General features: G+C 33.1%; 1 protein-coding gene across 2 annotated transcripts in view; it reads left to right on the top strand.

Annotated features, from left to right (window-relative positions):
* The window catches only part of LOC143225368 (uncharacterized), a 102,003-nt gene that overhangs the window by 26,225 nt on the left and 48,708 nt on the right, over window positions 1-27,070 (top strand). For both annotated transcript variants that reach the window (XM_076454630.1, XM_076454631.1), the window contains 10 exons: window positions 766-860; window positions 11,025-11,240; window positions 12,889-13,003; window positions 15,014-15,311; window positions 16,916-17,121; window positions 19,761-20,002; window positions 20,429-20,621; window positions 21,699-21,857; window positions 23,742-23,856; window positions 25,714-25,883. In XM_076454630.1, the coding sequence (XP_076310745.1) occupies window positions 766-860; window positions 11,025-11,240; window positions 12,889-13,003; window positions 15,014-15,311; window positions 16,916-17,121; window positions 19,761-20,002; window positions 20,429-20,621; window positions 21,699-21,857; window positions 23,742-23,856; window positions 25,714-25,883 (1,809 nt within the window). The remainder of the gene's footprint in view (window positions 1-765; window positions 861-11,024; window positions 11,241-12,888; window positions 13,004-15,013; window positions 15,312-16,915; window positions 17,122-19,760; window positions 20,003-20,428; window positions 20,622-21,698; window positions 21,858-23,741; window positions 23,857-25,713; window positions 25,884-27,070) is intronic.

Raw genomic sequence — 27,070 nt, 5'->3', positions numbered from 1 at the left:
GCTATATTTTAATTCTTCTAACTTTCTAAGTAAAATAATTTCTTTGTTGTTAGAATATTTTACCAATGAATATAATATGATATAATGAATAGCAACAGAAATATAGGCAAAATCAAACAAGATAAGGTTAAAAAAATTACTCCAAAACGTTGTATTATTGTATTAGAAATATCCATGAATACGTTCATATTATTTAAGTTTAACCAACTCCACATCACTGTGTTATTGTACTGAGTTCTAAAAATAAGTTCAAATATGTAACTAATATCTTGCTAGCTATACGAGTTTAATTCAACATTTCTTTATATATGTAGACTGATGTAAGAGAGCCGGTACTTTTGTGTCAACTGAACACTTATGTTTAAGATTTACAATGACGTGGAATGTATTGTAATATAAGGCTCATGGGTTCGAATCTCGTCACCAACTAATTTCGCTAATTCAGCCATGCAGGCGTTATAATATTACGGTCAATTCTATCGTCTGTTGGTAAAGTATTCTTGGAGTTGGCGATGGGTGATGTTATCCAGCTGCTTTCCCTTAAATTTATCACTTCAAAATTAGAGGCGGGCAGAGTAAATAGCCTTCAGGTAACTTTGTGCGAAATTAAAAAACAACAACAAAATAAACTGTTTAACAGCGTTTTAAAAATAATAATTTAAATTACTAGAGACCAATGAATAAGCGCTGCGTCTTTTAGTTTCAGATATATATGTATATATATTTAATAGTAATGTGTGATTATTTTTTTCATCTCACCAAAAGATCCCACTATATATTTTGGTCTCCATGTGCTACAATTGGAAATTTCTCGACAACAGAACACCAATCCCAGACTACTGTCATTTTCAAGTGATCAGGTATGAATACAAAATGGCGGTAGAAGAACATCCTTTAGATATGTTTCAACTCTAATGTTATCATCCTCCAGAGACAAGAAACTGCAATTTTAGAGTTTAGTTTGATGTGCATCAACAGTTTAGTTTTATTATTTAGTTTGATGTGTACCGGCAGTTTTATAGTTTAGTTTGATGTGTATCAACAGATTTGTTGTTTAGTTTGATGTGTATCAACAGTTTTATTATTTAGTTTGATGTGTACCGGCAGTTTTATAGTTTAGTTTGATGTGTACCAACAGTTTTGTTGTTTAGTTTGATGTGTATCAACAGTTTTATTATTTAGTCTGATATGTACGAGCAGTTTTATAGTTCTGTCTGATGTGTACCAGCACTTTTATTGTTTAGTTTGATATGCATCAACAGTTTTATTGTTTAGTTTGATGTGTACCGGCAGTTTTATTTTGATGTGTATCAACAGTTTTATTATTTAGTTTGACGTGTACCAAGAGTTTTATTATTTAGTTTGATGTGTACCAAGAGTTTTATTGTTTTATTTGAAGCGTACAGGCAATTTTACTGTTTTATTTGATGTGTACTGGCAGTTTTATTGCATAGTTTGATGTGTACCGCCAGTTTTATTATTTAGTATAACGTGTACCAGCAGTTTTATAGCTTTGTCTGATGTGTACCGCCACTTTTATTGTTTAGTTTGATGTGTATCAACAGTTTTCTAAATTAGTTTGATGTGTACCAGGAGTTTTATTGTTTTGTTTGATGCGTACCGACAGTTTTATAGTTTAGTCTGACATGTAAAGGCAGTTTAATAGCTTTGTCTGATGTGTACCGGCACTTTTATTGTTTATTTTGATATATATCAACAGTTTTAAAGTTTAGTTTGATGTATACCGGTTGTTTTATTGTTCAGTTTATTTCTTCACAAGAACAATACACGTGATACTATCCTTAGCTGTTTAAAACTAAAATTCATGTATATCCTGTCTAACCGTTTAGTTTCTTTCTCAAGAAAAGGGGATATTAATTACATTCGTTACACATTACAGAAGGTTGAGTACGTTGTATAAAAACGATTTTACAAAGATACATCAGCAAGTGACTGTAAACAGGATGTATCAGAACTACATTTGAAAATTATTTGATTGTTTTTAGTTAGTATATTCCCAACTGGGACAGCGGTAAGTGTATAGTTAAAACGATCCAGGGGTTCATTACCCGTGATAGAGATTATAAAAGAAAACCAAGCAAACAAACAAACTTAGGTTCTGTGAAGCCAACTAGAATATATCGCTTTTGGTGAAGATATGTAACAATAATTTTTAAACGAAAAATAATTATACACTCAGATCTTAAAGATGCTTTCACGTCGGGAACTTAAAATTCTACATAACTGCATTGAACATTACAACGAACATCGATTAGCTTGAAATATCAAGACCATAAAAGAAAAGACCTCCAATAAATTATATTCCATCTGTGTTATGCAAAGTGTGACTATTGTAAAACCCACGAACACAACAGTCAATGGTAAAAGTTGTCAATGTGTGCAGAGCAATAATAAACAATATTAACAAGAAGGATATTTACCTATAAAACCTATACAAGTCACGTGCATACCAACCGCTTCCACAATATTCGTTTAAACCGACGCATATCTCAAACACCTGGAGACTCAAATGGAGATTCATTTAATTCTACTCGAAGATATAAAAGTAAAGTCGCTGGTCTAAGCACCTGTAGACTTCGAAATGATTGGACATTTGATAGAGGCGCTCTGAAACAATTGTCCTCGTTTACTAGACAGATCAGGGAATATCTGCCGGGAGAGATGCCACAGTATGGACTTAACACCTTTATGACAGAGTTTATTACAGCATAAACTATCGTTCACAACTATTGGCAAGATGTACAATTGTCACAGAGATCATAATGAGGCAAAGTTAACTTACGTTAAATGGAACTAATACTTTTATTTAAGAATTCAAATATGAATCAATGATAGTGTTTTATTCCAAAGGTGATTTGAGGGTTTATTTACACATACAAAATAGAGATTATAGGTTTAGTTTATCATTACCTGTAACTATTTAAACTTACAAAAGAGACTGTATATATGGTTTATAATTACTTGTAACTATTTACACTTAAAACAGACACTGCAGATATCGTTAATCATTACCTGTAACTATGTACACTAACAAAAAAGACACTGTATATATTGTTTATCATTACCTAGCTAACTGTAGATATGGTTTTCATCTGTACTATTTACACTCCAGAGAGACTGTAGATATGGTTTCTCATTATCTGTAACTATTTACACTTCCAAAAGAGACATAGTAAATATGGTATATTATTACCTGTAAGTATTTATACTTACAAAACAGAGACTGTAGATATGGTTTATCATAACATGTCACAATTTAATGTTAAAAGAGAGACTGAAAATATGGATTATCATTCCCTGTAACTGTTTACAATAAAAAAAAGAGTCTGTAGATATGGGTTATCATTACTTGTAACTATCTACACGTACAAAAGAGAGTCGATAGATATGATTTATCATTACCTCTAAGTAGTTACACTTAAAAGTGAGACTGTAGATATGGTTTATTATTACCTGTAACTATTTACAATTACAAAACAGCAACTATAGATATGGTTTATCATAAAGTTTAACTATTTGAACTTACGAAAGAGAGACTGCAGGTATGGTTTATAATTACCTATAAATATTTACAATTACAAAAGGGAGAATGTAGTTATCGCTTTTTATTACCTTTACCTATTTAAACTTACAAAAGAGACACTGTATATAGTGTTTATCATTACCTGTAACTATTTACAATTACAAAAGAAAGACTGCAGATATGGTTTATCATTACCTGTAACTATTTAAACTAACAAATGTAAAACTGTAGATATGGTTTATCATTACCTGTAAGTACTTACACTTCAAAGAGAGACTGTATATATGGTTTATAATTACCTGTAACTCAATTCCAAAACAGAGACTGTATCTACGGTTTATCATTACCTGTGACTATATACACTTACAGAAAAGAGACCGTAGATATATTTTATCATTAACTGTATGAATTTACAGTTAAAATAGAGACTGTAGATATGGTTTATCATTACCTCTGACTATTTAAACTTACAAAAGGGATACTGTAGATTTTGTTTATCATTACAAGTAACTATTTACACTTACAAAAGAAACACTGCATAAATGGTTTATAATTACATGTAAGTATTTACACTTAAAAGAGAGACTGTAGATATGGTTTATCATTACCTTTGACTATTTAGAATTACAAAAGGGATACTATAGATTTTGTTTATCATTACGAGTAACTATTTACACTTCCAAAAGAGACATAGTAAATATGGTTTATCATTACCTGTAAGTATTTAAACCTAGAATAGAGAGGGTACATGTGGTTTATCATTCTCTGTAATTGTTTAAACTTACAAAAAACTTGTAGATATTGTTTATAATTACCTGTAACTATTTAGAGTTCAAAGAGAGACTCAAGATATAGTTTCTCATTAGTTGTAACTATTTACACTTTCAAAAGAGAGACTATAGATACAGTTTCTCATTACATATAACTATTTCAGCTTACAATACAGAGACTGTAGATACGGTTTATCACTACCTGTAACTATTTACACTTACAAAAGAGAGACTATAGAAATGGTTTGTAATTACCTGTAACTATTTACTTTTACAACAGAGAGAGAGTAAATATTGTTTATCATTAACTGTCACTATTTACACTTTCAAGAGAGAAAGTAGATATAGCTTATAATTACCTGTAACTATATACACTTACAAAAGAGAAACTGTATGTCTGGTTTATCTCTACCTGTAACTTTTTAAACTTACAAAAAGGAGACTGTAGATATGGTTTTTATTTACCTGTAACTATTTACACTTACAAAAGAGAAGCTGTAGGTACGGTTTCTCATTACCTGTAACTATTTACACTTACAGAAAAGAGAGACTGGAGATATAGTTCATCATTACCTGTAATTGTTTACTCCTCTGAAAGAGAGATAGTAGATATGGTTTTCATTACCTGTAAGCATTCATTCGTACAAAAGAGAGACTGTAGATACGGTTTATCATTACCTGTAAGTATTTACACTTAAGACAAAGAATGTAGATATGGTTTATCATCACCTGTAAATATTTAGAGTTAAAAGAAAGACAGTACATACAGTTTATCATTACCTGTAACTATAAGTACTTACAGAAAAGAGACTGTATATATGGTTTATAATTTTCTGTAAATATTTGAACTTGAAAAAAGAGATTGTACGTAAGGTTCTTCATTACCTGTAACTATTTAAACTTACAATTGAGAGACTCCAGATATGGTTTATCATTACCTGTAACTATTTACAATTACAAAAGGGAGACTTTAAATATGGTTTATATTTATCTGTAACTATTTACGCTTAAAAGAGAGACTGTATATATAGTTTATCATTACAAGTAACTATTTACACTTCCAAAAATGACAAAGTAAATATGGCTTATCATTACCAGTAAGTATTTAAACTTACAAAAGACAGACTGTAGATACGGTTTATCATTACCAGTAAGTATTTGAGCTTACAAAAGATAGACTGTAGATATGGTTTACCGTGACATTTTAAGTATTTACAAATTAAAGAGAAACTGTAGATATAGTTTATCATTTCCTGTAATATTTACCATAAAAAGAGAGTCTGCAGATATGGTTTATCATTACCTGTAACTAGTTACAATTACAAAAGAGACTGTGAATATGGTTTTTTCATTACCTGGTACTATTTAAATTTACAAAAGAGAGACTATGGATACCGTTTATCGTTACCTGTACTTACATACACTTACATAAAAGAGACTGTAAGTCTATATGTAGATATAGTTTATCATTATCTGTAAGTATTTATTGTTAAAAGAGAGACTTTAAATATATTTTATCATTACCTGTAACTACTTTCACTTCAAAAACAGAGATAGTAGATATGGTTTATCATTACCCGTAAATATTTAAACTTAAAAGAGAGACTAAAGGTATAGTTTTTCATTACCTGTTACTACTTACAATTACAAAACCGACACTGTAGATATGGTTTATCTCTACCTTTAACTATATAGAGTTAAAAGAGATACTGAAGATATGTAGCTAGAACTGGTGATACTGGGTTGCCTATGCTTAGGCCATTTGTGTGTACATAGTTGTGGTTGTTGAACATGAAGGTTGTCTTCATCGTGGTGAATTCTATGAGAGTTGCTAATTGGTTGCTGGGAATGTCTATAGTTGGGTTAGGGTCTCGGATGTAGAGTTCCGAGGCTAACTTGCAGATCAAGACAAACTTCATGTTCAACAACCACAACTATATACAAACAAATGCCCTAAGCATGGGCAACCCAGTATCACCAGTTCCAGCTAATATTTTTATGACACAAGTTGAAACACAAGCAATTAACACAGCATTATACCCACCACTATACTGAAGATATGGTTTATCAATACTCGTGAGTACTTACACTTAAAATAGAGACAGTAGATGCGGTTTATCATTACCAATAACTATTTACAATTACAAAAGAGGGACTGTATATGTGGTTTACGAGGGTTGTTCAAAAATACGCGGACTGTTTGAATTGCGCGGCTCCAGTTCGTTCCAGAGGAATCCGCTTGGAGTCGCTAGGTTCGCACAGATCAGCTGATTACGACGCCATTTCCCGATTGCAGATATCTTCATTTGTGTATTAGCTACGCGGTTTTAAGTGAAGTGCGATTTTTTCGTTTGGCGGATTTCAGAATGAATGACCTGAAGGAGCAACGACTTGCTGTGAAATTTGGTGTTAAACTTGGAAAATCTGCGACTGAAACTTTTGCTATGCTTAACACGGCTTACGGTGATGTTGCTATGAAGCGTACGGCATGTTTCAAGTGGCATGAACGTTTTAAGGATGGTCGACAGTCCATTGAAGATGATGAGCGTCCTGGACGTCCTTTCACGTCAACTGACGACCCACACGTCGACAAAATCAACACCCTGGTGCGGGAAAATCGACGTCTGACTGTCAGGGAGCTTGCTGAAGAGTGTGGGAGATCAGTTGGATCTTGTTACGAGATTTTGACCGAAAAATTGAAGATGCACTGCGTTGCTGCGAAATTAAGCCCTCAGAACTCGTGATTTTTGGCCAAACACTCGATCACTGTTTTTTCCCCCCTCCCTACTCACTTGACCTTGCTCCTTACGATTTTTTCTTGTTCCCCAAACTCAAAAGACCCTTGAAAGTAAGAAGATTTGAGATGATTCCCGAGATTAAGGCAAATGCGACGAAGGAGCTGGAGGACATTACAAAAGAAACGTACTAGGACTGTTTCAACAAGTGGAAACACCGTTGGGATAAGTGTGTGCGTTGGGGAGGAGAGTACTTTGAAGGGGTCCCAGACCTGTAACTTCTAAATAAAGTATATTTTGTTTTATGACGTCAGTCCGCGTATTTTTTGAACAGCCCTCGTATATTTACCTGTAACTACTTAAACTCACAAAAGAGAGATTGTATATACCATTTATCATTATCTGCAAGTATTTACAATACAATGAGAGTCTCCAGATATGGTTTTTCATTTCTTGTAACTATACACACTTACAGAAAAGAGACTGTAGATATGATTCGTCATTATCTGTATCTATTTAAACTTACAAAACAGAGACTGTAGGTATGGTTTATAATTACCTATAACTATCTACAATTACAAACGGGAGACTGTATATATATATGGTTTATCATTACCTGTAAGTATTTACAATTACAAAAGCGAGATTGTAGGTATAGATTATCACTAACACTAACTATTTAAACTTACAAAAGAGAGATTGCAGATATGCTTTATCATTACCTGTAAGTATTTACACTTAATACAGAGACGGTAGATGAGGTTCATCATTACTGGTAAATATGAACACTTACAGAAAGGAGACTGTGGATATGGTTTATCATTTCCTGTAAATATTTAAAGTTAATAAAGACAGACTGTACATATGGTTTATCGTTATCTGTAACTATTTAAACTTACGAAAGAGAGACTAAAGACATGATTTATCATAACCTTAACTATCTAAAATTTCGAAAAAGAGAGTATAGATACGGTTTACTTTTACCTTTAACTATTTATAATTACAAAAGAAAGACTGTAGATAAGGTTTATCATTACTTCTAACTATTTACAGTTAAAATAGAGACTGAAGATATTGTTTATCGCTACCTGCAACTATTTACAATTAAAACAGAGACTAAATATATGGTTTATCATTACATTTTAAGTATTTACAGATAAAAGAGAGACTGTAGATATAGTTTATCATTACCTGTAACTATTTATTCTCAAAAGAGAGATTGTAGATAAGGTTTATCGCTACCTGCAACTATTTACAATTACAGAAGAGACTGTAGATACTGTTTATCATTACTTCCAAAACAGAGATAGTAGATATGGTTTATAATTACCTGTAAGTATTTAAATTTAAAAGAGAGACTAAAGATATGGTATACCATTACCTGTTACTATCTACAATCTCGCATTTGTAATTGTAAAGGAGACTAGAGATATAGTTTATCATAACCTGTAACTATTTGAAATTCCGAAAGAGAGACTAAAGATATTGTTTATCTTTACATTTTAAGTATTTACAGATAAAGAGGTTTATCATTATACTATTTAAAATTACAAAAGGGAGACTGGGTATATGATTTATCATCACCTGCAACTATTTACACTTTAGATATGGTTTATAATTAGACTATTTGTAGAGACTGAAGATATGGTTTTCTGAAGATATGGTTTATAATTACAAGTAGCTGTTTACGCTTCCAAGAGACAGACTGTTGATGTGGTTCATCATTACCTGTAAGTATTTACACTTAAAATAGAGATTGTACGAGTTCTGTTAAAAAAATACGCGGACTGACGTCATAAAACAAAATGTACTTTATTTAGAAGTTACAGGTCTGGGACCCCTTCAAAGTACTCTCTTTCCCAACGCACACACTTATTCCAACGGTGTTTCCACTTGTTGAAACAGTCCTAGTACGCTTCTTTTGTAATGTCCTCCAGCTCCTTCGTCGCATTTGCCTTAATCTCGGGAATCGTCTCAAATCTTCTTCCTTTCAAGGGTCTTTTGAGTTTGGGGAACAAGAAAACATCGTAAGGAGCAAGGTCAAGTGAGTAGGGGGGGGAAGAACAGTGATCGAGTGTTTGGCCAAAAACTCACGAGTTCTGAGGGCTTAATTTCGCAGCAACGCGGTGCATCTTCAATTTTTCGGTCAAAATCTCGTAACAAGATCCAACTGATCTCCCACACTCTTCAGCAAGCTCCCTGACAGTCAGACGTCGATTTTCCCGCACCAGGGTGTTGATTTTGTCGACGTGTGGGTCGTCAGTTGACGTGGAAGGACGTCCAGGACGCTCATCATCTTCAATGGAGTGTCGACCATCCTTAAAACGTTCATGCCACTTGAAACATGCCGTACGCTTCATAGCAACATCACCGTAAGCCGTGTTAAGCATAGCAAAAGTTTCAGTCGCAGATTTTTCAAGTTTAACACAGAATTTCACAGCAAGTCGTTGCTCCTTCAGGTCATTCATTCTGAAATCCGCCAAACGAAAAAATCGCACTTCACTTAAAACCGCATAGCTAATACACAAATAAAGATATCTGCAATTGGGAAATGGCGTTGTGATTAGCTGATCTGTGCAAACCTAGCGACTTCAAGCGGATTCCCCTGGAACCAACTGGAGCCGCGCAATTCGAACAGTCCGCGTATTTTTTGAACAGCTCTCGTAGATATGGTTTGAGATTATCTGAAACTATTTAAAATTACAGAAGAGAGACAGTAGATGTGGATTATCATTATCTGAAACTATTTACACTTACAAAAGAGAGTCTGTAGGTAAGGTTTGTCATTATCTATAACTATTTTCAGTTACAAAAAAGAGACTGTAGATATGGTTTATCATTACCTATATCTATTTACAATTACCAAAGAGAAACTGTAGGTGTGGTTTGTCATTACCTGTAACTATTTACACTTACAAGGGAGAGAGAGGAGATATGGTTTATCATTGGCTGTCACTCTTTACACTTACAAGAGAGAGAGAGTGGATATGGTTTATCATTAAATGTCACTATTTACACTCACAAGAGAGAGAGAGTGGATATGGTTTATCATTAACTGTCACTATTTACACTTACAAGAGAGAGAGAGTGGATATGGTTTATCATTAACTGTCACTATTTACACTTACAAGAGAGAGAGAGTGGATATGGTTTATCATTAAATGTCACTTTACACTTACAAGAGAGAGAGAGAGTGGATATGGTTTATCATTAAATGTCACTATTTACACTCACAAGAGAGAGAGAGAGTGGATATGGTTTATCATTAACTGTCACTATTTACACTTACAAGAGAGAGAGAGTGGATATGGTTTATCATTAAATGTCACTATTTACACTTACAAGAGAGAGAGAGTGGATATGGTTTATCATTAAATGTCACTATTTACACTTACAAGAGAGAGAGAGTGGATATGGTTTATCATTAAATGTCACTATTTACACTTACAAGAGAGAGAGTGGATATGGTTTATCATTATGGTTTAATGTCACTATTTACACTTACAAGAGAGAGAGTGGATATGGTTTATCATTAACTGTCACTATTTACACTTACAAGAGAGAGAGAGTGGATATGGTTTATCATTAACTGTCACTATTTACACACAAGAGAGAGAGAGTGGATATGGTTTATCATTAACTGTCACTATTTACACTTACAAGAGAGAGAGAGTGGATATGGTTTATCATTAAATGTCACTATTTACACTTACAAGAGAGAGAGAGTGGATATGGTTTATCATTAAATGTCACTATTTACACTTACAAGAGAGAGAGAGTGGATATGGTTTATCATTAAATGTCACTATTTACACTTACAAGAGAGAGAGTGGATATGGTTTATCATTAAATGTCACTATTTACACTTACAAGAGAGAGACTGTAGATATGGTTTATCATTACATGTAACTGTCACTATTTACACTTACAAGAGAGAGAGTAGATATGGTTTATCACTCTTTTCGTTACTTCTAGTTAAAGAACGACATCGATTACATCATAATATTCACGGCGAAGAATCGTCTGGGAACAGAAACTTTTCTCCCTGCCGTTCATAAAGTGAAGCGTACAACGAAGCCACTGGCTCTTACACTTTTAGGCCCTAAATTTGTGGACTCTAACGATGATATCATCTTTTCTGTATCTGTTGATGTCTGCGCAGACGTGGACACTGCAACGTCGGAATTTCAGGTAAGGTTTGATGAATGATTTTGTTTACACATACAAATAGGCCGCTAATAGGTTTTAAATATTTTCCTTTTATTCTTGCTTGAAATTTCGGTATCTATTGGTTGTAAATTTGTTGACTTGAACAAAATACTCATATAATTATCTGTTGATTATTAATTATTGGTTAATAAGATGTTTCTTTCAAGGATTGCTCCTAGTGGCTTAGCGGTAAGTCTAAAGATTTTCAAAACCAAAAACTAGGTTTCGATCCCCTGATGGGCACTGCACAGATAGTCCATTGAGTAATTTTGTGTTTAATGATACACCTAGAAACACACTCAATAGCTGCGAAGCTCCTTAAGCAGTAATTTAAGTTTTGGTAATGTTTCCTTGCCAGCTAATAATGGGGGCTAGAATTAATGACAGATCCAATTACTTAATGTTATAGGTCTAGCATGATGTGGTGTTTATGAGGTCTCAAGTCGCAATCTGCGAGCCATGTGTTCGAATTCCGTTATCGAATAGTTCGCTCTTTCACCCGTAAAGATGTTATAATGCTCCAGTCAATTCCAATATTCATTAAACTAACTCTCTAGTGTGTCATTTTGAAATGACGAACGGTTAACGCAAGCTAACCTTCGCATGGCTGTGAGCGAAATAAAACAAATAAATATTTTTTCTTTCTTTCAGGTTTATTATAGATTAAACAAATTGTCGCAACTTTCAATGGCTATTGACAAACGAAACGTCTAAAACTCCTTGTTGTATTGTTTATAAAATTAAACGTTCTATTGATATATATCACACTCTGTATACTACTTGTGAAGAGACGAAATAATGTATGATGTTAATTTGTTTTTTGTATATTAGTTTAGGGCAGAGGTGGCACTAGCCTCCTCCCCGTAAGGAGGCTGAAGTAGGTAGGACACTCTACAGTTTGTGGACACAGCAACTTAATCAGCATTAATAATAACCGTTGTTCGTTGAGTGTGGGGACTACAGGGGAGCCTAGGGAACATTTTGGAGTAATTTAGCACCGTCCTTGTTTCAGGTCAAAGTTGATAGAGAATCTTGATTTAAGTTTAAGGCTGCTTGGGTATAGCAACCATTAATAAACTTAACATTTTATTCCCAAACAGTGTTAGCCCCTAGTGGAGAAACGGCAAGACTTCTAATGCTAAAAAACTGATTTCGATACACTTGATTATAACAGCACAGATATATTTTTACAGATATATGCTTAACAACAAACAACCAGTTTATAACACAGTTTAATCGTTCTCTTTGTAAAGAAATCAACCAGTTTCCATTGTATCCGTCAGTGCTGTACTTAAGATTTGTTTGAATCATGCTTATTAATACTAAGACAGGATTACTTTACGCTGTTAATGGGACACCACACATAATGAAATAAATCCTACAATGTTTTTATTATTATTTCGGTATTTCTCTATGGAAAAAATTGGTAATATCTGGTTCAGAAACTAAAGATTAACGTGTTAATATCCATACCAGCCATCTTGAGAATACATTTTTACTTCAAGTGTCTCGTCATCACGAACTAAACAAAGATCATATTTAAAGAGATTCACCACTTGTGTAATAATATTCCTATAATGTAGTTTTCAACGACATAGAAAAAAAATGTTTATATTTTATTTCTTTACAGTTCACGTGGTCAACTGATAGCACTGATTTCAGTTTAGCAGCTTACTCAGGAAACAGCGCAAAAATTACCAGTGAAAATTTGGTTGCTGGTAAACAATACGCTATTTCTGTTTCTGGTAAGTGCAAGTAGGATTGGCGAAAACTTGAATAACGGTAATTGAAACAACACAAGTATAACTAGGATTAGCGAAAACCTGAGTAAAAGTAATCGAAAGAACACTGCCTTTGCCGTTACTGGTAAATGAAACTTGGGTTGACGAAAACCTGAGTAATGGTAAAAGAAACAACATAACTGTTGTGGACGAGTGTAACTTCGTGCAGGGAAAATAGTCTGCTTAAAAGAATGAAGGACCCTACGATCACAAACTAAGGATCACAATGTAACCTTTAAAGAGTGAAGTTTGATTGGTTAACGGTAAAAATTATAATATGAACAAAAGTACTGTACTTAAGCGATACTTATGAAACTGCAGTGCTAATATCTAATGAAAAGTGACGTAATTCACCGTAAAATAAACAAAATGACTGAAATGGTGATTTATTAATCAATTCTAACCTATACGTGGTTCAAATGTGAACAGAATATAAGCGTCTCAGTATGTTGAACACACTGCTTTATATGTCACTTGTTAATAAATCGTAAATAAGTAAGTGTCTCGCCTATATCAAGCGTTGTACGTACAATAAAAAATAAACTAGTATTTTATCGACACAAAAGATGTCACTATTTTCGGAATAAACAGTATTCAAAGATTCAGAGTGATTGGTCGGTTAATCTCACAACAGGAATAACTTTTATAGAATTATAATCTACAACAAACATTGACGTATAAAATATTGTATCTCACAATGGAAATGCCGTTTAAAAGAGTTATCTCAACAGTAATATTCTACAACATAAATGACGCTTGAGGGATATAACAATTTAACACAAAAACATGATTAAGTCGAGGTTAACTTATTATATAGGTAAGTTAATCTATTTATCCGCGTTAGAATGTATAGAATTTTCTGTTTATTGTGAAGTCCCCAAAAAACCGGAGCAAACATCTGTCAGAAGAAGAAAATTCAGAACTTTTTTGGATCAGACATGACTTTTAGAACATTTTAGTCTCATCAACTGGTGTTCATTGATATCAGCTTACCCTCTTAAAACACGAATTTTGGATTAAACTTTCAACCTTTCGAATTGTTAATTAACAACAATGGATAAGTTCTAACTGTTAATTAACAACGATGGATAAGTTCTAATTTCTTGGATACATGAATTGATAAATAATTTATAAGCGTTTTACTTTAGGTAAAAATGATTCTTAACAGTATATTGTCCACTGCAGGGAAACACAATATAACCAACTTTTAGGATCGTTATATTCTAATGATCGAGGGGTGGTAGCTTTGTTATTTTCATACACATTTATCAATAAAATAGCCAAGAAGCTTATTTTTGTAACTTATTTCATTTTCTTCCCTCTTCATGAAAAAATAATGAATTACTATTAATTTTATAGGCTTAGTAGTTTTAATTTTTAATTAAGCTGAAATGATGATTTTTAAATAAAATACTTATTTATAAATAATCTCCTTTTAAACTGAATATAATATTGACGTTATTTAAATATTGCTGAAACGAGAAAGCATAATGTTTTAAATTAAAGATGACAAAAGTGGTATAAACGCTAAACATTTTTGTGTTTCGTAAGTAACGACAAACATTAATAAACAGTTTCTCTTTCAAAAATCAATTTTCTTTAAAGTTTGCTTTTAAATATTATCCATTATATTTTAAATTACTCTTTAAATGTCCGAAGTTTATTTTGTGTAACAGATTTATGGCTGAAATAAATATACTATGTTGGTTAAACCAAATAAAATTTACTTGTGGCGCAATTATCGATTTCTTTCACACCAAATTAGTGATTCACTTTGATATAACATTTTTACTTTCTTGTCAATAGATTTTTGATAAAATGTAGTTTTTCGCCAACGTTAGTGGTTAGTACACTTTTAATAATGAGAATACTAAAGTAGGTAACTAAACTTCCACTAATTTAAGATTTAACTAATTATAATTATTTATTTTCTTCTTATTAATGCCGTAATTAAATTATTGCATATTTTTGCAGTCTCCGTGAATAGGAGCAACACTTTACGAGTGGACGCTAGTAGTTCATTTTTTGTTAAGAAACCTTCACTTAGTCCTTGGATAGATCCTGAAAGCCTCATTGTAGGAGACCAAACACCATACTTCGTACTAGAGGGTACCCCATACCAGAATGTCGATCCTACGACAGCCATCCAGGAAAATGTTTTGGTTGAGTGGTCATGCAGTCAACAGATGGCGCCAACGTTTTGTTTTAACACAACTGTAGTAACCAATGAAAATACACTAATTGTTCCGACTGGATTTTTAGATCCTGAAAGGTTGGTCCTAAAATGTTATTTAAACTATTTTAACACATCCGTCAGGAGCCAAAGTGTATCTTTACTCTACAATTTATTGAATGTTAGAATCGGTCCAAAAACTCCCAAAGAGGGTAGTTTCTGACACATATTTTTGAGGCAACCTTTTATCTGTTTATTAATAAATTTTTAAGTTAAATACAACATTCTCAAATCTCCATACAAGCTAGTACTGAAGTCTACCCGTTGAGAGCAAATTCAGTTTATATCAATAAAGCCACGTTCTCAGCATCATTAATTAACCAATTGCCAACCTTCTAATGCTTCTGCTATCACCCTTTTATATTTAGCTTTCAATTTAGATACAAACGACTTTATCTGTAATTTTGGTAGGGAAGGTCGAGTCATCACAATAGCCAGCAGTAGGATGAGCAGCTATAGGTATAACATTGTGCTCTCTTTGCCGTACAATATCAAGCAAGGTAGTTCTAAACGGTTCCAGAATACCATTACCTGTCGTTTGGAAACATCCATGCTTCATGTGTTTGGTTGTTACGTTCATGATGTGCTGACAGATGTCAGTTACCTTACCACTTCAAATTTCTTTCGCACACTAAAAGAGTGCGGAAAATGCCTTCCTTTAAGCCAATAAAAATGTCCAAAAATTTTCAGTTCAAGTTAAGAAAACCTGAATCGGGTAGTTTTCTTTTGTTTCTTCTTCCAACAAAAAATGTCTCCACTGATTCGTCAAGGACCTGTTAATATATCGAAAATGACATTTAAGGTCAAAGTGAAAACAACAATAACAAAGTGACAATTTTATTAGGTTTCGGTGTAGTCGTAATGAAATAAAGAAAGTAGAGAAACAATAGATGTTTAATGTTTTATCTTTAGAAATGTTCTACGTTGTTGTGGTTACAGCCCTCTCGTTTAATAAATTATATATTAATTTTAAAAAATACGTCCCAGGTAAAAGTATACAAAAATAGAAACCTAATCACTTAGTGGTTAGAACTCCAATCACAAAACAAATCGAATTTTCTTAATTTTTCAAATGTGTCTAAATACACACACACATTTATATACATATATATGTATACGTGTGTGTGTTTTTCAGTAAAATACAGTATGTCAATGTATTGTGTTGAAATGAGAAACGAGTATTACATCTCAAGATAAAGACGATTTTAAATTCGTTGTTTTTCAAAAACAAAGCTACATAATTTTATGTACACAAAACTCGTGCACTTCCTACAACATGTATCATAACACAAATTTTTGGATTGTAAGTTTGTAAACTTGCCGCTGAACCATTAAGGAAGGGAAAATAAAAGACGATTATCCTGTTAATTAAACTCGCATTTGAGGTAACATATGTTCCGCTTCACCACAGCCCCTGACATATTATCATCAGTTTTACAGATATAATAAAACAATAGAATATTGCCCTCATCTCTTATTCTCGTCTGTTTACATACAGAGAAACAACAGAATGTTGCCCTCATATTTTATACTCGTTTGTTTATACACAGGGAAACAACAGAATCTTGCCCCATCTCTCGTGCTTCCCTCTAACACTTCTGTTCAACATCAGAAAATATAATTTGCTTATTTCTGTTTTACAGCTACAACGTAACCTTCAAGATCACAAGAAGTCCGTTCCAAACTAAGACACAATCTCGTGTGACCGTCCGACCGGGTAATTTGCCTCTTGTCCATGTGAAGAGATCCAAGGTTGGACTCGTCAGTCCCACAGAAAGGCTAATAATCAATGGGTACGTCACTTCTGACGTCAATGTAAAAATATGGTGGGAGAACGTAGTTGAAAAAGGTAAGACAAATTTAATAAATTTTCGTTTCGTAATCTTATTAGAAAGTAGCCTACGCAACAGCTGTTTATATATGATTTCGAATGTATAAACACGTGTATACAATTTCAAAACTCAGACACAAATTAAATAAGGTCGTTCTTTACATCTGAAAGAGCGAAATATTCTCAGGATCAATAAAGAGAATGGTAAAATGTACCCTAGGAGAGTAGATATCTACAACATAGAACTCTCAGAACAGTGGGGATACACTGTTTAACAAATTCTAAAATACTTACTTCTACATGTCTAGGATATTAGGAGTTTTACACCAATAAGAGCAGTCAGAATTCAGATGAGCCTGGCGGTTAGAACGCTCGACTCACAATCTGCGGATCACGGGACCGAATCCCTTTGCCAAACCTACTCGCCCTTTCAATCGTAGGGGCATTTATAAGGTGATAATTAAGCTCACTATTCGAGCTGGCGACGGGTGGTGTTAACTAGCTGCCTTCCCAGTGTTAATAACACACTTTAAAAAATGTCACAATTTTTTTTTAAATATAAAAAGGGGAATGGCTAGTCCCGCTACTGCTTTCCTTTGTTCTATCACTTTAAAATTAGGGACTGCTAACACAGATAGCCCTCGAGCCGCTTTGCTCAAAATTTAACAAACAAAATAAATAAGTGAAATTCAGATTAGTTTGTTTTTGAATTTCGCACAAAGCTACACGAGGGCTACCTGTGTTAGCCGTCCCTAATTTAGCAGTGTAAGACAAGAGGGTTTGTTTGTTTTGGAATTTCGCACAAAGCTACTCGAGGGCTATCTGTGCTAGCCGTCCCTAATTTAGTAGTGTAAGACTAGAGGGAAGGCAGCTAGTCATCACCACCCACCGCCAACTCTTGGGCTACTCTTTTACCAACGAATAGTGGGATTGACCGTCACATAACGCCCCCAAGGCTGGGAGGGCGAGCATGTTTGGCGCTACTCGGTCGCGAACCCGCGACCCTCAGATTATGAGTCGCATGCCTTAACACGCTTGGCCATGGCGGGATTTATTCATATTAGTAACATAACAGTTTGAAGTGAAACAGTAGCAACTATCAATTTAACTAGTTTTTATGTCATAAAAAACTCGACAATGGAACAGATTTATAAGTGAATTAATTTAAAAACTAAATTCCAGTGCTACTAACCTGATCAACCAATTTATCATTTTGTTAATAAACTGGAATTTTGTATTCAATTACCACAATTTACGTAAACAATGGATTAAAAATACAATATATGTTACTTTTTAAAGGCCCATTTTTGCTATAAGCAATAAAATTGTTATATTTATTTTATAACTTGTGTAGTCGTGAAAATTTCAAAATATAATAACTAAAAATTAAAGGTCAAGACTTTAGCCATTCACCATGTTCACTAAGAAATTTTGAAAAATAATTAAAATTGATATAGAAACTTATCACAACATTTTACTATTTTTATCAGAACAAAATTAGCTCAATAATGCAATAAGATTTATTATTCATTTTGTGATAATTCTGAGTAAATAAAGAATATTGAAGTATATGATTAAATCTACTTGAAATGTTTAAAAGCATCAAAATGTCTGATATTACTTAGAGAATGCATTAATTTGTTTAATTCTTTACAAGCGCCTCATTCAATCTATCTGAAATAACTCTTTTTCGTTGAACATACTAAAAATGTTTAATATTTTATATGTATTCATGTCCCCCGTTGGGACAGTGGTAAGTCTTCGTATTTACAACGCTAAAATGAGGGGTTTGAAACGTCTCAGTGGACACCACAGATAGTTCAATGTGGCTTTGCTACAAAAAAACACATACATATGTATTCACTGGAAAGTATAATTTATTTCCTTATATAAAGCGATACCAACGCTTAAAATATTGTAGCAGTATATTAGCACTTTCTTTGATGTGTTCTTTTTCGAATTATCTAGAGGAAATACTCTAAATCCAGTCTACCTAGTGAGGAATCAGTTCATTTATTTCTTCATACATGTTTTTACAAGTTTGAATATTTATAGAATATTGTAGACCTACAGTACGAGTGCGTTCACTAATATAAAGCAAATCAACTTCTAGAAAGTAATGGTGATAGATAAAACATTAACTGGTTTATTCTCTATGCTGAAATCACGCTCCACACTTTACAATTATCTCGTAATTATAATCTAGTTTTGAATGTGCTAGAGCACTTTACCTCACACCCTAATAAAATAAGTTAGAAGTTTCTAGTTATTCTAGGTTTATCTTATTAAACCTTTTTTATTAAAATCCGCAGCTCCCTCTAGCTTCCTAATTTATAGTATATCCTAAGCAGTCACTTAATATTTTAATATAATATATTAGTTTTCGATCAGAAATATGAAATTATGCAATATTGATGGCAAAATTCTTATTGGAGTTCAAGTGCTTAGTACTATTTATCTGAAACGTCAAATTGCGTGTTGAACTAGTTGGATGTATCCATCCTAGGTGTAAAAATATATGTTTAATTTGATAAGTCGGCAAGAAAGATTGTTTTAAGCCATTTGAAGTTACTTGTTCATTTGTTTTTACGAAGAAATAAGGAATGGCAGAAATAATACCAAAACAAAATAATAATAATAATTTTTTCTCCTTTTAGAATTTGCTACAACTTCTCTTGATGGACTAACACCTTCTTTCGAACCAAGAAATTACTCTAGTCCGATGATCAAACGTCCATTTCCTTTACTGATCCCAGCTACCAATGATGAATGGGGTGGACTTATGGGTGGTGCTCGTTATAAGTTTGCTTTAATAGCAGAACCAGTGAATGGGGGAGAACAAGGTCGTGCCGACATTATTGTAGAGACAGACCAACCTCCATCTGGAGGGAGTTTTCTGGTATTATTTTTAAAATACATTTGTAAATGAACTACAAAATTTATGTTCATTATGAAGTATTTGTAGACTTACGTATGTGTTAAGTACTTGTAGGTTTACGTATGTATATATAAAATATTTGTAGGCTAACGTATGTACAAAGTTTTGTAGGCCTCCGTACTTATAAAAGTGCTTGCAGGCCTATGTACATATTCCTTAAAGTACTGAACGTCTTAATATGTACAAAAGTACTTGTAGACCTACGTATATATTTAAATATGGTATTATTCTATAAAGAACGCGTGTTTTGTTATTAAAATATTATTATAAATAATAAAATTAATGACTGCTGTACATGATGTATGTTACGAGCTCATAAGACCATTCTTATAAGTTAAGATTTTTTTACATTCAAAAATTAAAATAATGTTGTTATAATATACACAGGTAAAGCCACAATCTGGAGTTGCATTACAAACACCTTTCAGTATGAACGCCACTAAAGGATGGAAAGACAATCCCCAAGACTATCCTCTGAAATACACTATTTCATATCAACTTGGTGATGAAGATCCGGGCACTCCAGTGAAAATATTTACTGGAACGCCACCTTTTATTGAAAATGTTATTCTTCCAGGAGGTAGAAATAAATTTGGCATACAATTTTAATTCGTGAATTATATAATTGATAGAGAACATATAAATGAAATGTAAAAATAGTTAATATTTGCAGAATGTTTAGGTATTTCAACTCACTATTTATTCACCCAAATTAATTTAAGTTTATAAATAATAGTGTGGGATCACAGCCATTATGTCACAATTTATATTTTCAATTTCATCTTTTGAGAAAAGAAATCTCTAACATAGTAACAAGTTTGGAATTAGCATTGTACACGTTTAGAATGGCCCACCCAATATAGAATCTTAAACTTTTTTTTTATTCGAACGAATACCTTGTTTTATATATTCAAAAGCATGTGAAGATTGAATACTGGTGAATAGTGAACCTACAGGTTTTGGCAAACCGTCTGAAAAACATAAAAAGAAATGTTCACCGGTAGGACCAGCGCTAAAATCACTGCAGTGGAGCAGCAGATAGACCAACGTAGCTTTGCTACTAAAGAAACAAACAATAAAAATAAATTTGCATTTAATGCTTAACATTCATTCATTGTGGCTTCTGGCCCGGCATGGTGGTTGAGGCACTCGACTAATTATCTAAAGATGACGGAATCGAATCCCAGTCACACTAAATGTGCTCGCTTTTACAGCCGCGTGAACGTTAGAATGTACGGTCAATCCCACTATTCGTTGGTAAAAGAGTAGCCCAAGAGTTGGCGGTGGGTGGTGATTACTAGCTGCCTTCCTTCTAGTCATGCATTGTTAAATTAGGGACGGCTAGCGCAGATAGCCCTCATGTAGCTTTTCGCGAAATTCAAAACAAGCCATTGTGACTTTAGTCACGTTTTGATATTAATTATAATGACCGTGAATTAAAAATTGTGAAAATTGTACACGATGTAATTCTGCATTAACGTAATATATTTTATTTTTTTACTTATTCATTTGGTAAAAACAGTTGCTCCATGTGAAATAGTACTGCCATCTTAATTGTTTAATCACATTCCACATTTATTCGATCTGAATTTAGGTGAGAATAACTGTTATACTGCAATCATTTATGACATTCAAAATCAGTTAAACTTCTTTTCAGATTCTCATGTCACGTCCAGTGTCACGGCTGTTGTAAAAGTGTGTGGCGGCGTATCCTGCTCCAGTATTAACCAAACAGTTACCGTTAATCCTGTTGCATCATTGTCCCCAGAAGAGTTTGAAAAACTAAAGACGAACGTTTTCACAATGTTGAATGAAGGTATATCGATCTGCCTGTCTGAAAAATTTGAAGACTGAATTAAAAACCTGCAATAAGTTGTACATCTTTATTTCATTACTGAAAGGTCAAAAGTTTGTACGCTTTTAATCAAAAGCTGATTCAGTGATAACTAAAAATTTATTTGATTTCTTACGTTTACTGATATGATTGATATCAAGACATGTTCGCGTGTTTTAAATAAGTAACTTAAAGAAATTTCAACTCAAGGATATATTTCTTTACAATGAACGGTCTCGAAATGTTTTATTAACAAGGTGAACACTCAGATAATTCTTAGCTCTTTATTTGTGTAATTAAAACGTGTATCAGTCCATAAGTATATGTATGCTCGCTCGCTTGTAAACATAATATTCTACTTGGCTAATTGTATTGTGATACTTTTTTATATTTATTTGAATGAAAAATTGAACGAAGTTTAATGCGCATTGATTTATACGAATGCAAAACTAACACGTTTATAACATTAACTTTAAGTATAATTACTTCAGTAAAATAAAAAAACGAAAGGAAATATATTAAGTTAATTCTTTACCTTATAAATTTCAATAACATACTTCCATTACATCTATATGTAGGTTCCAAAAGGCGTCTAAAAATCAAAAATTAGGCTTAATGTTTAAATTCCTTTTGTACGCAAAGCACGAGTATACGCGCTTCGTTATTAGTGAACAAAACGTTTTGTTAATATTTCAGGGTAGAGTTTTAAAAAACGTTAATATAACTATGAAGGGAAAACGGAAAATAAGTTAAATAGCAACTAATGAATGCATTTGATTTTATACTTCTGGATACCACAATTTTAAAAATTCATTCTTTTATAACGTCGCTTTATGGAGAGTTCGATTAAGAAAAATATCTCGATCTTAGTCAAAGATGGCAATTATCCACAAAGGGAAGGTGTATGTATATGACAAAATGTTGCCTACATAAACGTATTTCATTTATAGTAAATCCGTGTTTTCACTTTACTTTAAACCTAAGTACAACACCGTACTCTGATTAGTAGGTGTTTGTTGATTCATGTCGAACTATATGATACCGCAGCAGCATTATTAAAAATAATTTATGTATTTAAAGCATGTACCCTTCTTGTGTTCCACTTGATAACACTGTTTATGTGAAAAAACTTCGTACTAAAGAATAATTCATTATTTGTCGGCCCGGCATGGCCAGGTGGTTAGAGTGCTAAACTTATAATCTGAGGGTCGCAGATTCGAATCACCGTTACGTCAATCATGCTCGCCCCTTCAGCCGTGGGGGCTTTATAATATTCAGTCAATCTCACTATTCGTTGGTAAAAGAATAGCCCAAGAGTTGGCGATGGGTGGTGATGACTAGTTGCGTTTCCTAGATAGTACTCGTGTAACTTTGCGCGAAATTCAAAACAAACAAACAAACCTTATTTGTCAAATAATTTTAAGAGAAACATCGTACACTAAACACCAGTTTATCCCACAGTGGTGTAATGTTATATAGTCTCTGTTACTTAAAGTGACGTGCCAGCATGTAAATTCGAGGGTCTATGGTTCTTGTCCCATTTCCACAAAATTGTGTCTTGCATTTGATGATAGTCAAGTCCCCTATTTGATTAGAGGAGCCCAAGAGTTGGCGGTTTGTGCTGTTTAGTAGCAGCTTTCTCGCTAATCTATCAGTTCAAAATTAGAAACGGCTAATGCAGGCGGTATTTGTGTATCATTTTGTGAATACCTTGAACAAAAATAACACGAAACTTGGCTTGACTTGAGCTGAAATTACTTAAAATTATGACTTTCAGCTGGGCGTGGCTTGTGGTTTGTTACTTCCTAACATTTCCATCTGCCTGTGTTAAATTATTGTTTGACTAACTCGTGTGTATTTATATAGGTGAAACAACTCAGGCCTTAGCCACTGCAAAAGCAGCAGCTATGTTAGGAGACAGCCAATCAAAGACTTTGTTTCAAGATGTTGTAGATAAAATAGCTAAAATTTACAATACTGGGTATGTATTATGCTGAGGTAATTTTATGAGATAATCTTTATTTGTATAAATGTAATTTATCTTATAATCCATGTTTTTATTTCTGATCTTAGAGAGTTTGACATATCTACAAGCATATAATGGGATTGTTAGATATGTACGATTCTTTTATTTAGATTTAATACAAGAGCTATGATTTAGATAGTTGTAAAGTGCGATTGTTTAACTCAGTATTTTTAGAAACGACAATTCGCATGTTTGCGTACTTAACTGCTTATAAATCGTTTGTTGTGTAGTTCAGTTGCTATGAATTGACGTCACGTTATCCAAAATTTCTGAATTTTTATCGTTGATTTAAGTGAGTATTGTTATATCGTAACGTCTGTTAGTTTGTAGAGCTCTAGACCTTAGTCAGACAGTATATATTGAAAGTAAAAATGAAGTTGGACTGTGTGTCAGTTTAGCCATGATGGGCGATTTCTAAAGTGAATATCACAGCTTGTATTGTAATAACAAAGGAGAGGAGAGTCATTTGTCTTGTTTAAGGATGTTTTGAAGTAACTGTGTGTACTTTGACGAAAAAGAAGCAATTATTTAAAGTTCTGGATATAACTGTGATAACTAGTAGTATAAAGTTTTGTACATACGTTTGCCTACTTTCAATATATTATTGGATTTTGTGCTACCAAATTTCAGACACTTACTGTAGAAGAATCCGGCCCCTATAAAACCTTGATATGGATAATCTATTATTGTTAAACGTTTACCTTAATTATTAAAGTTTAATTTGTAAAACAGATAAAATGTAATTGAAAATAAGATATATTTAGAAGTTTACGTACAGGTACGTGATATATTTAATTAAAACATATATTACTGAGAGTCTTTACATTCCCTCATTTTCGGTGCTGTTTCTGTTTATTATTATTATAAATATTCAAGAAAATGTTAGATAATAACGAAATCAGATTAAAAAACTGTCAGAACTATAATGAAATACTTCCTTTCCATTTGAATATACTTAAAAACACTAGTCTTTCAGAAAAAGTATTAATATATATAATGGTATGTTTGTTCGTGTGTCTGTTACAAAAATGATGTGTGTACGCATTTGTATTTCGATAGTAAGTTGGAAGCGTATCATCATAACAGACAAAAACTGAATAATATTATACACTAGAAAAGACCTTCAAACCATTTTTGGTCAGGTTATTATTTTTATTTCAAGAGCACCTTTTTAAATATAGGATTTCTAGAATAATACAAGATAATTCTTATCACAGACTTTTACCTAGTAAAATAGTGCAAGTGCCTAGTTGCGCCAGAGAGCTGGAAAGTTCAATGAACAACTCACTGCAACCATTTAATGAATGTAGAAATAAAGAAAAGGTGGATGTAAATATTTTTATAACTCATTTAGTGCAATAACATTTAAAGCTTGAAGTTTTTTAAACGTTCTGATATTAGACCGTAGAATAATACTGTAAATTTATAGATAGATTTAAGTAGTGAATAGTTTAGTTTTAATTACACTAATGTAAATAACATACGCGGTTCAGTGTTACTTTATCTCTTTATGGAATTTAGGCCTTACATTAGTTAAGGTTTTATGAAGAACAAGTTAAATACAAGTGGACTTGCTCATTTCGGTGTCTACAATTACATTTCGTTTGTATTATTATATAAATATTGTATTTAATAAAATACTGATACAGTAGAGGTACAGAAAACGTTTTAAGGGTCTCTGTTATTATAATATAAATCAGAAAATAATAAACACTTTGATTTATGGGTTATATTTTTAATTATAGGATGTGGTGCGTTTCATAAAACTATACCTTCTAAAGGTACTTTATATTTGTTTTTGTTTAAATTTAGACTAACAGCCGATACCACGAACACAGCCATCGCAGATGAAGCACTTGAGTTTATAAACTTGTCGCTTATATCGCTAGAGAACGCTACCATCAGATCTGACACTTTACTAAACCTTGTAGAGTTAAGCAGAAAAATCACGGAACGTTTGACTAAATCATTAACGTCAAGCTGTGAGTTTAAATAAGACACTTTAATTTATATATTTTTAAAGTGTGAAATATTTATAAGAATTTGATTGGTTTTATTTGTAATCAATAAATCTTCTTCGTGATTAAATATCGATTATTAATCAAAACAATGATTTATAAATACAGTCGTACCTCGGCTCTCGAACTTAATCCGTTCCAGAAGGCTGTTCGAAAACCGATTTGTTCTAAAACCGAATTAATTTTTCCCATAAGAAACACTGTAACTTAAATTAATCCGTTACAGACCTCCAAAAATTACGCATTATGAAACATTTTAAGTAAAAATATTGCTTATTTATACCTTTATAATGATACTTACATGCATAAAGTCAACCACAAAAACTATGAACACAATAAAAAAACAATAAATGAAAATGTAACTGCACTTTACCTGTGTTGAGGAGAGCTGATGGCGTAAGTAAAAGGTGGTGAGGAACGTGAGAGTAGGAGGGTTATTATTGTTTGGAAGTGGAGTCACCTTCCATAAAAAAGTCAAGTAACTCTCCTTCTGGGGTTCTTTCTCTTTTCTGTCTTTTTGCACTGCTACAAACTGCTTGAGACTTACTGAACCTATTTCTCACTAAAAACTTGTCTAATGAGGTTTGTTTCTGCCTGCATTTTAAAATGTTTCTGAAGTAAGACATGGTATTGTCATTGAAAAGGTTTATGCTGCGGTTTGCTACAGCTTTGTCAGGGTGACATTTTTCAACAAAACTTTGTAACTCTTCTTATTTTCCACACATTTTCTTGATTAGTGAACTAGGAACATCCTCCCTTCCCTCCTTCTCATCTGAAGACACTTCCTTAGTTGCCTTCTGTTACTGCTCCTTCTGAAGGTCTTGGAGTCCTTCCGTGGTGAGCTCAGTGTTGTGGTCTTCCACTAACTCCTCCACATCATCACCACTCACATTCAAGCCCATACACTTGCCTAGTGAGACAATATTCTCGACAACAGGCTCAGCCTCAAAGCCTTCAAAGTCTCTATCTGCTACTGAGTCTGGCCACAATTTCTTCCAGGCTGAGTTCATGGTCCTCAAAGACACTTCCCTCCAGGCTTTGACTCTGATCGTTAAGTAATAGTGGATATTAATGTGATTTTTCCAGAACTCTCTGAGGTTTAACTCTGTGTCAGAGGTCACTTCAAAACACCTTTGAAACAGTGCTTTGGT

The sequence above is a fragment of the Tachypleus tridentatus genome, chromosome 9, assembly GCF_004210375.1.
Source record: "Tachypleus tridentatus isolate NWPU-2018 chromosome 9, ASM421037v1, whole genome shotgun sequence".
NCBI lineage: Eukaryota > Metazoa > Arthropoda > Merostomata > Xiphosura > Limulidae > Tachypleus > Tachypleus tridentatus.
The sequence above is the reverse complement of the archived record's forward strand: the minus strand, read 5'-3'. Positions and strand labels throughout refer to the sequence as shown.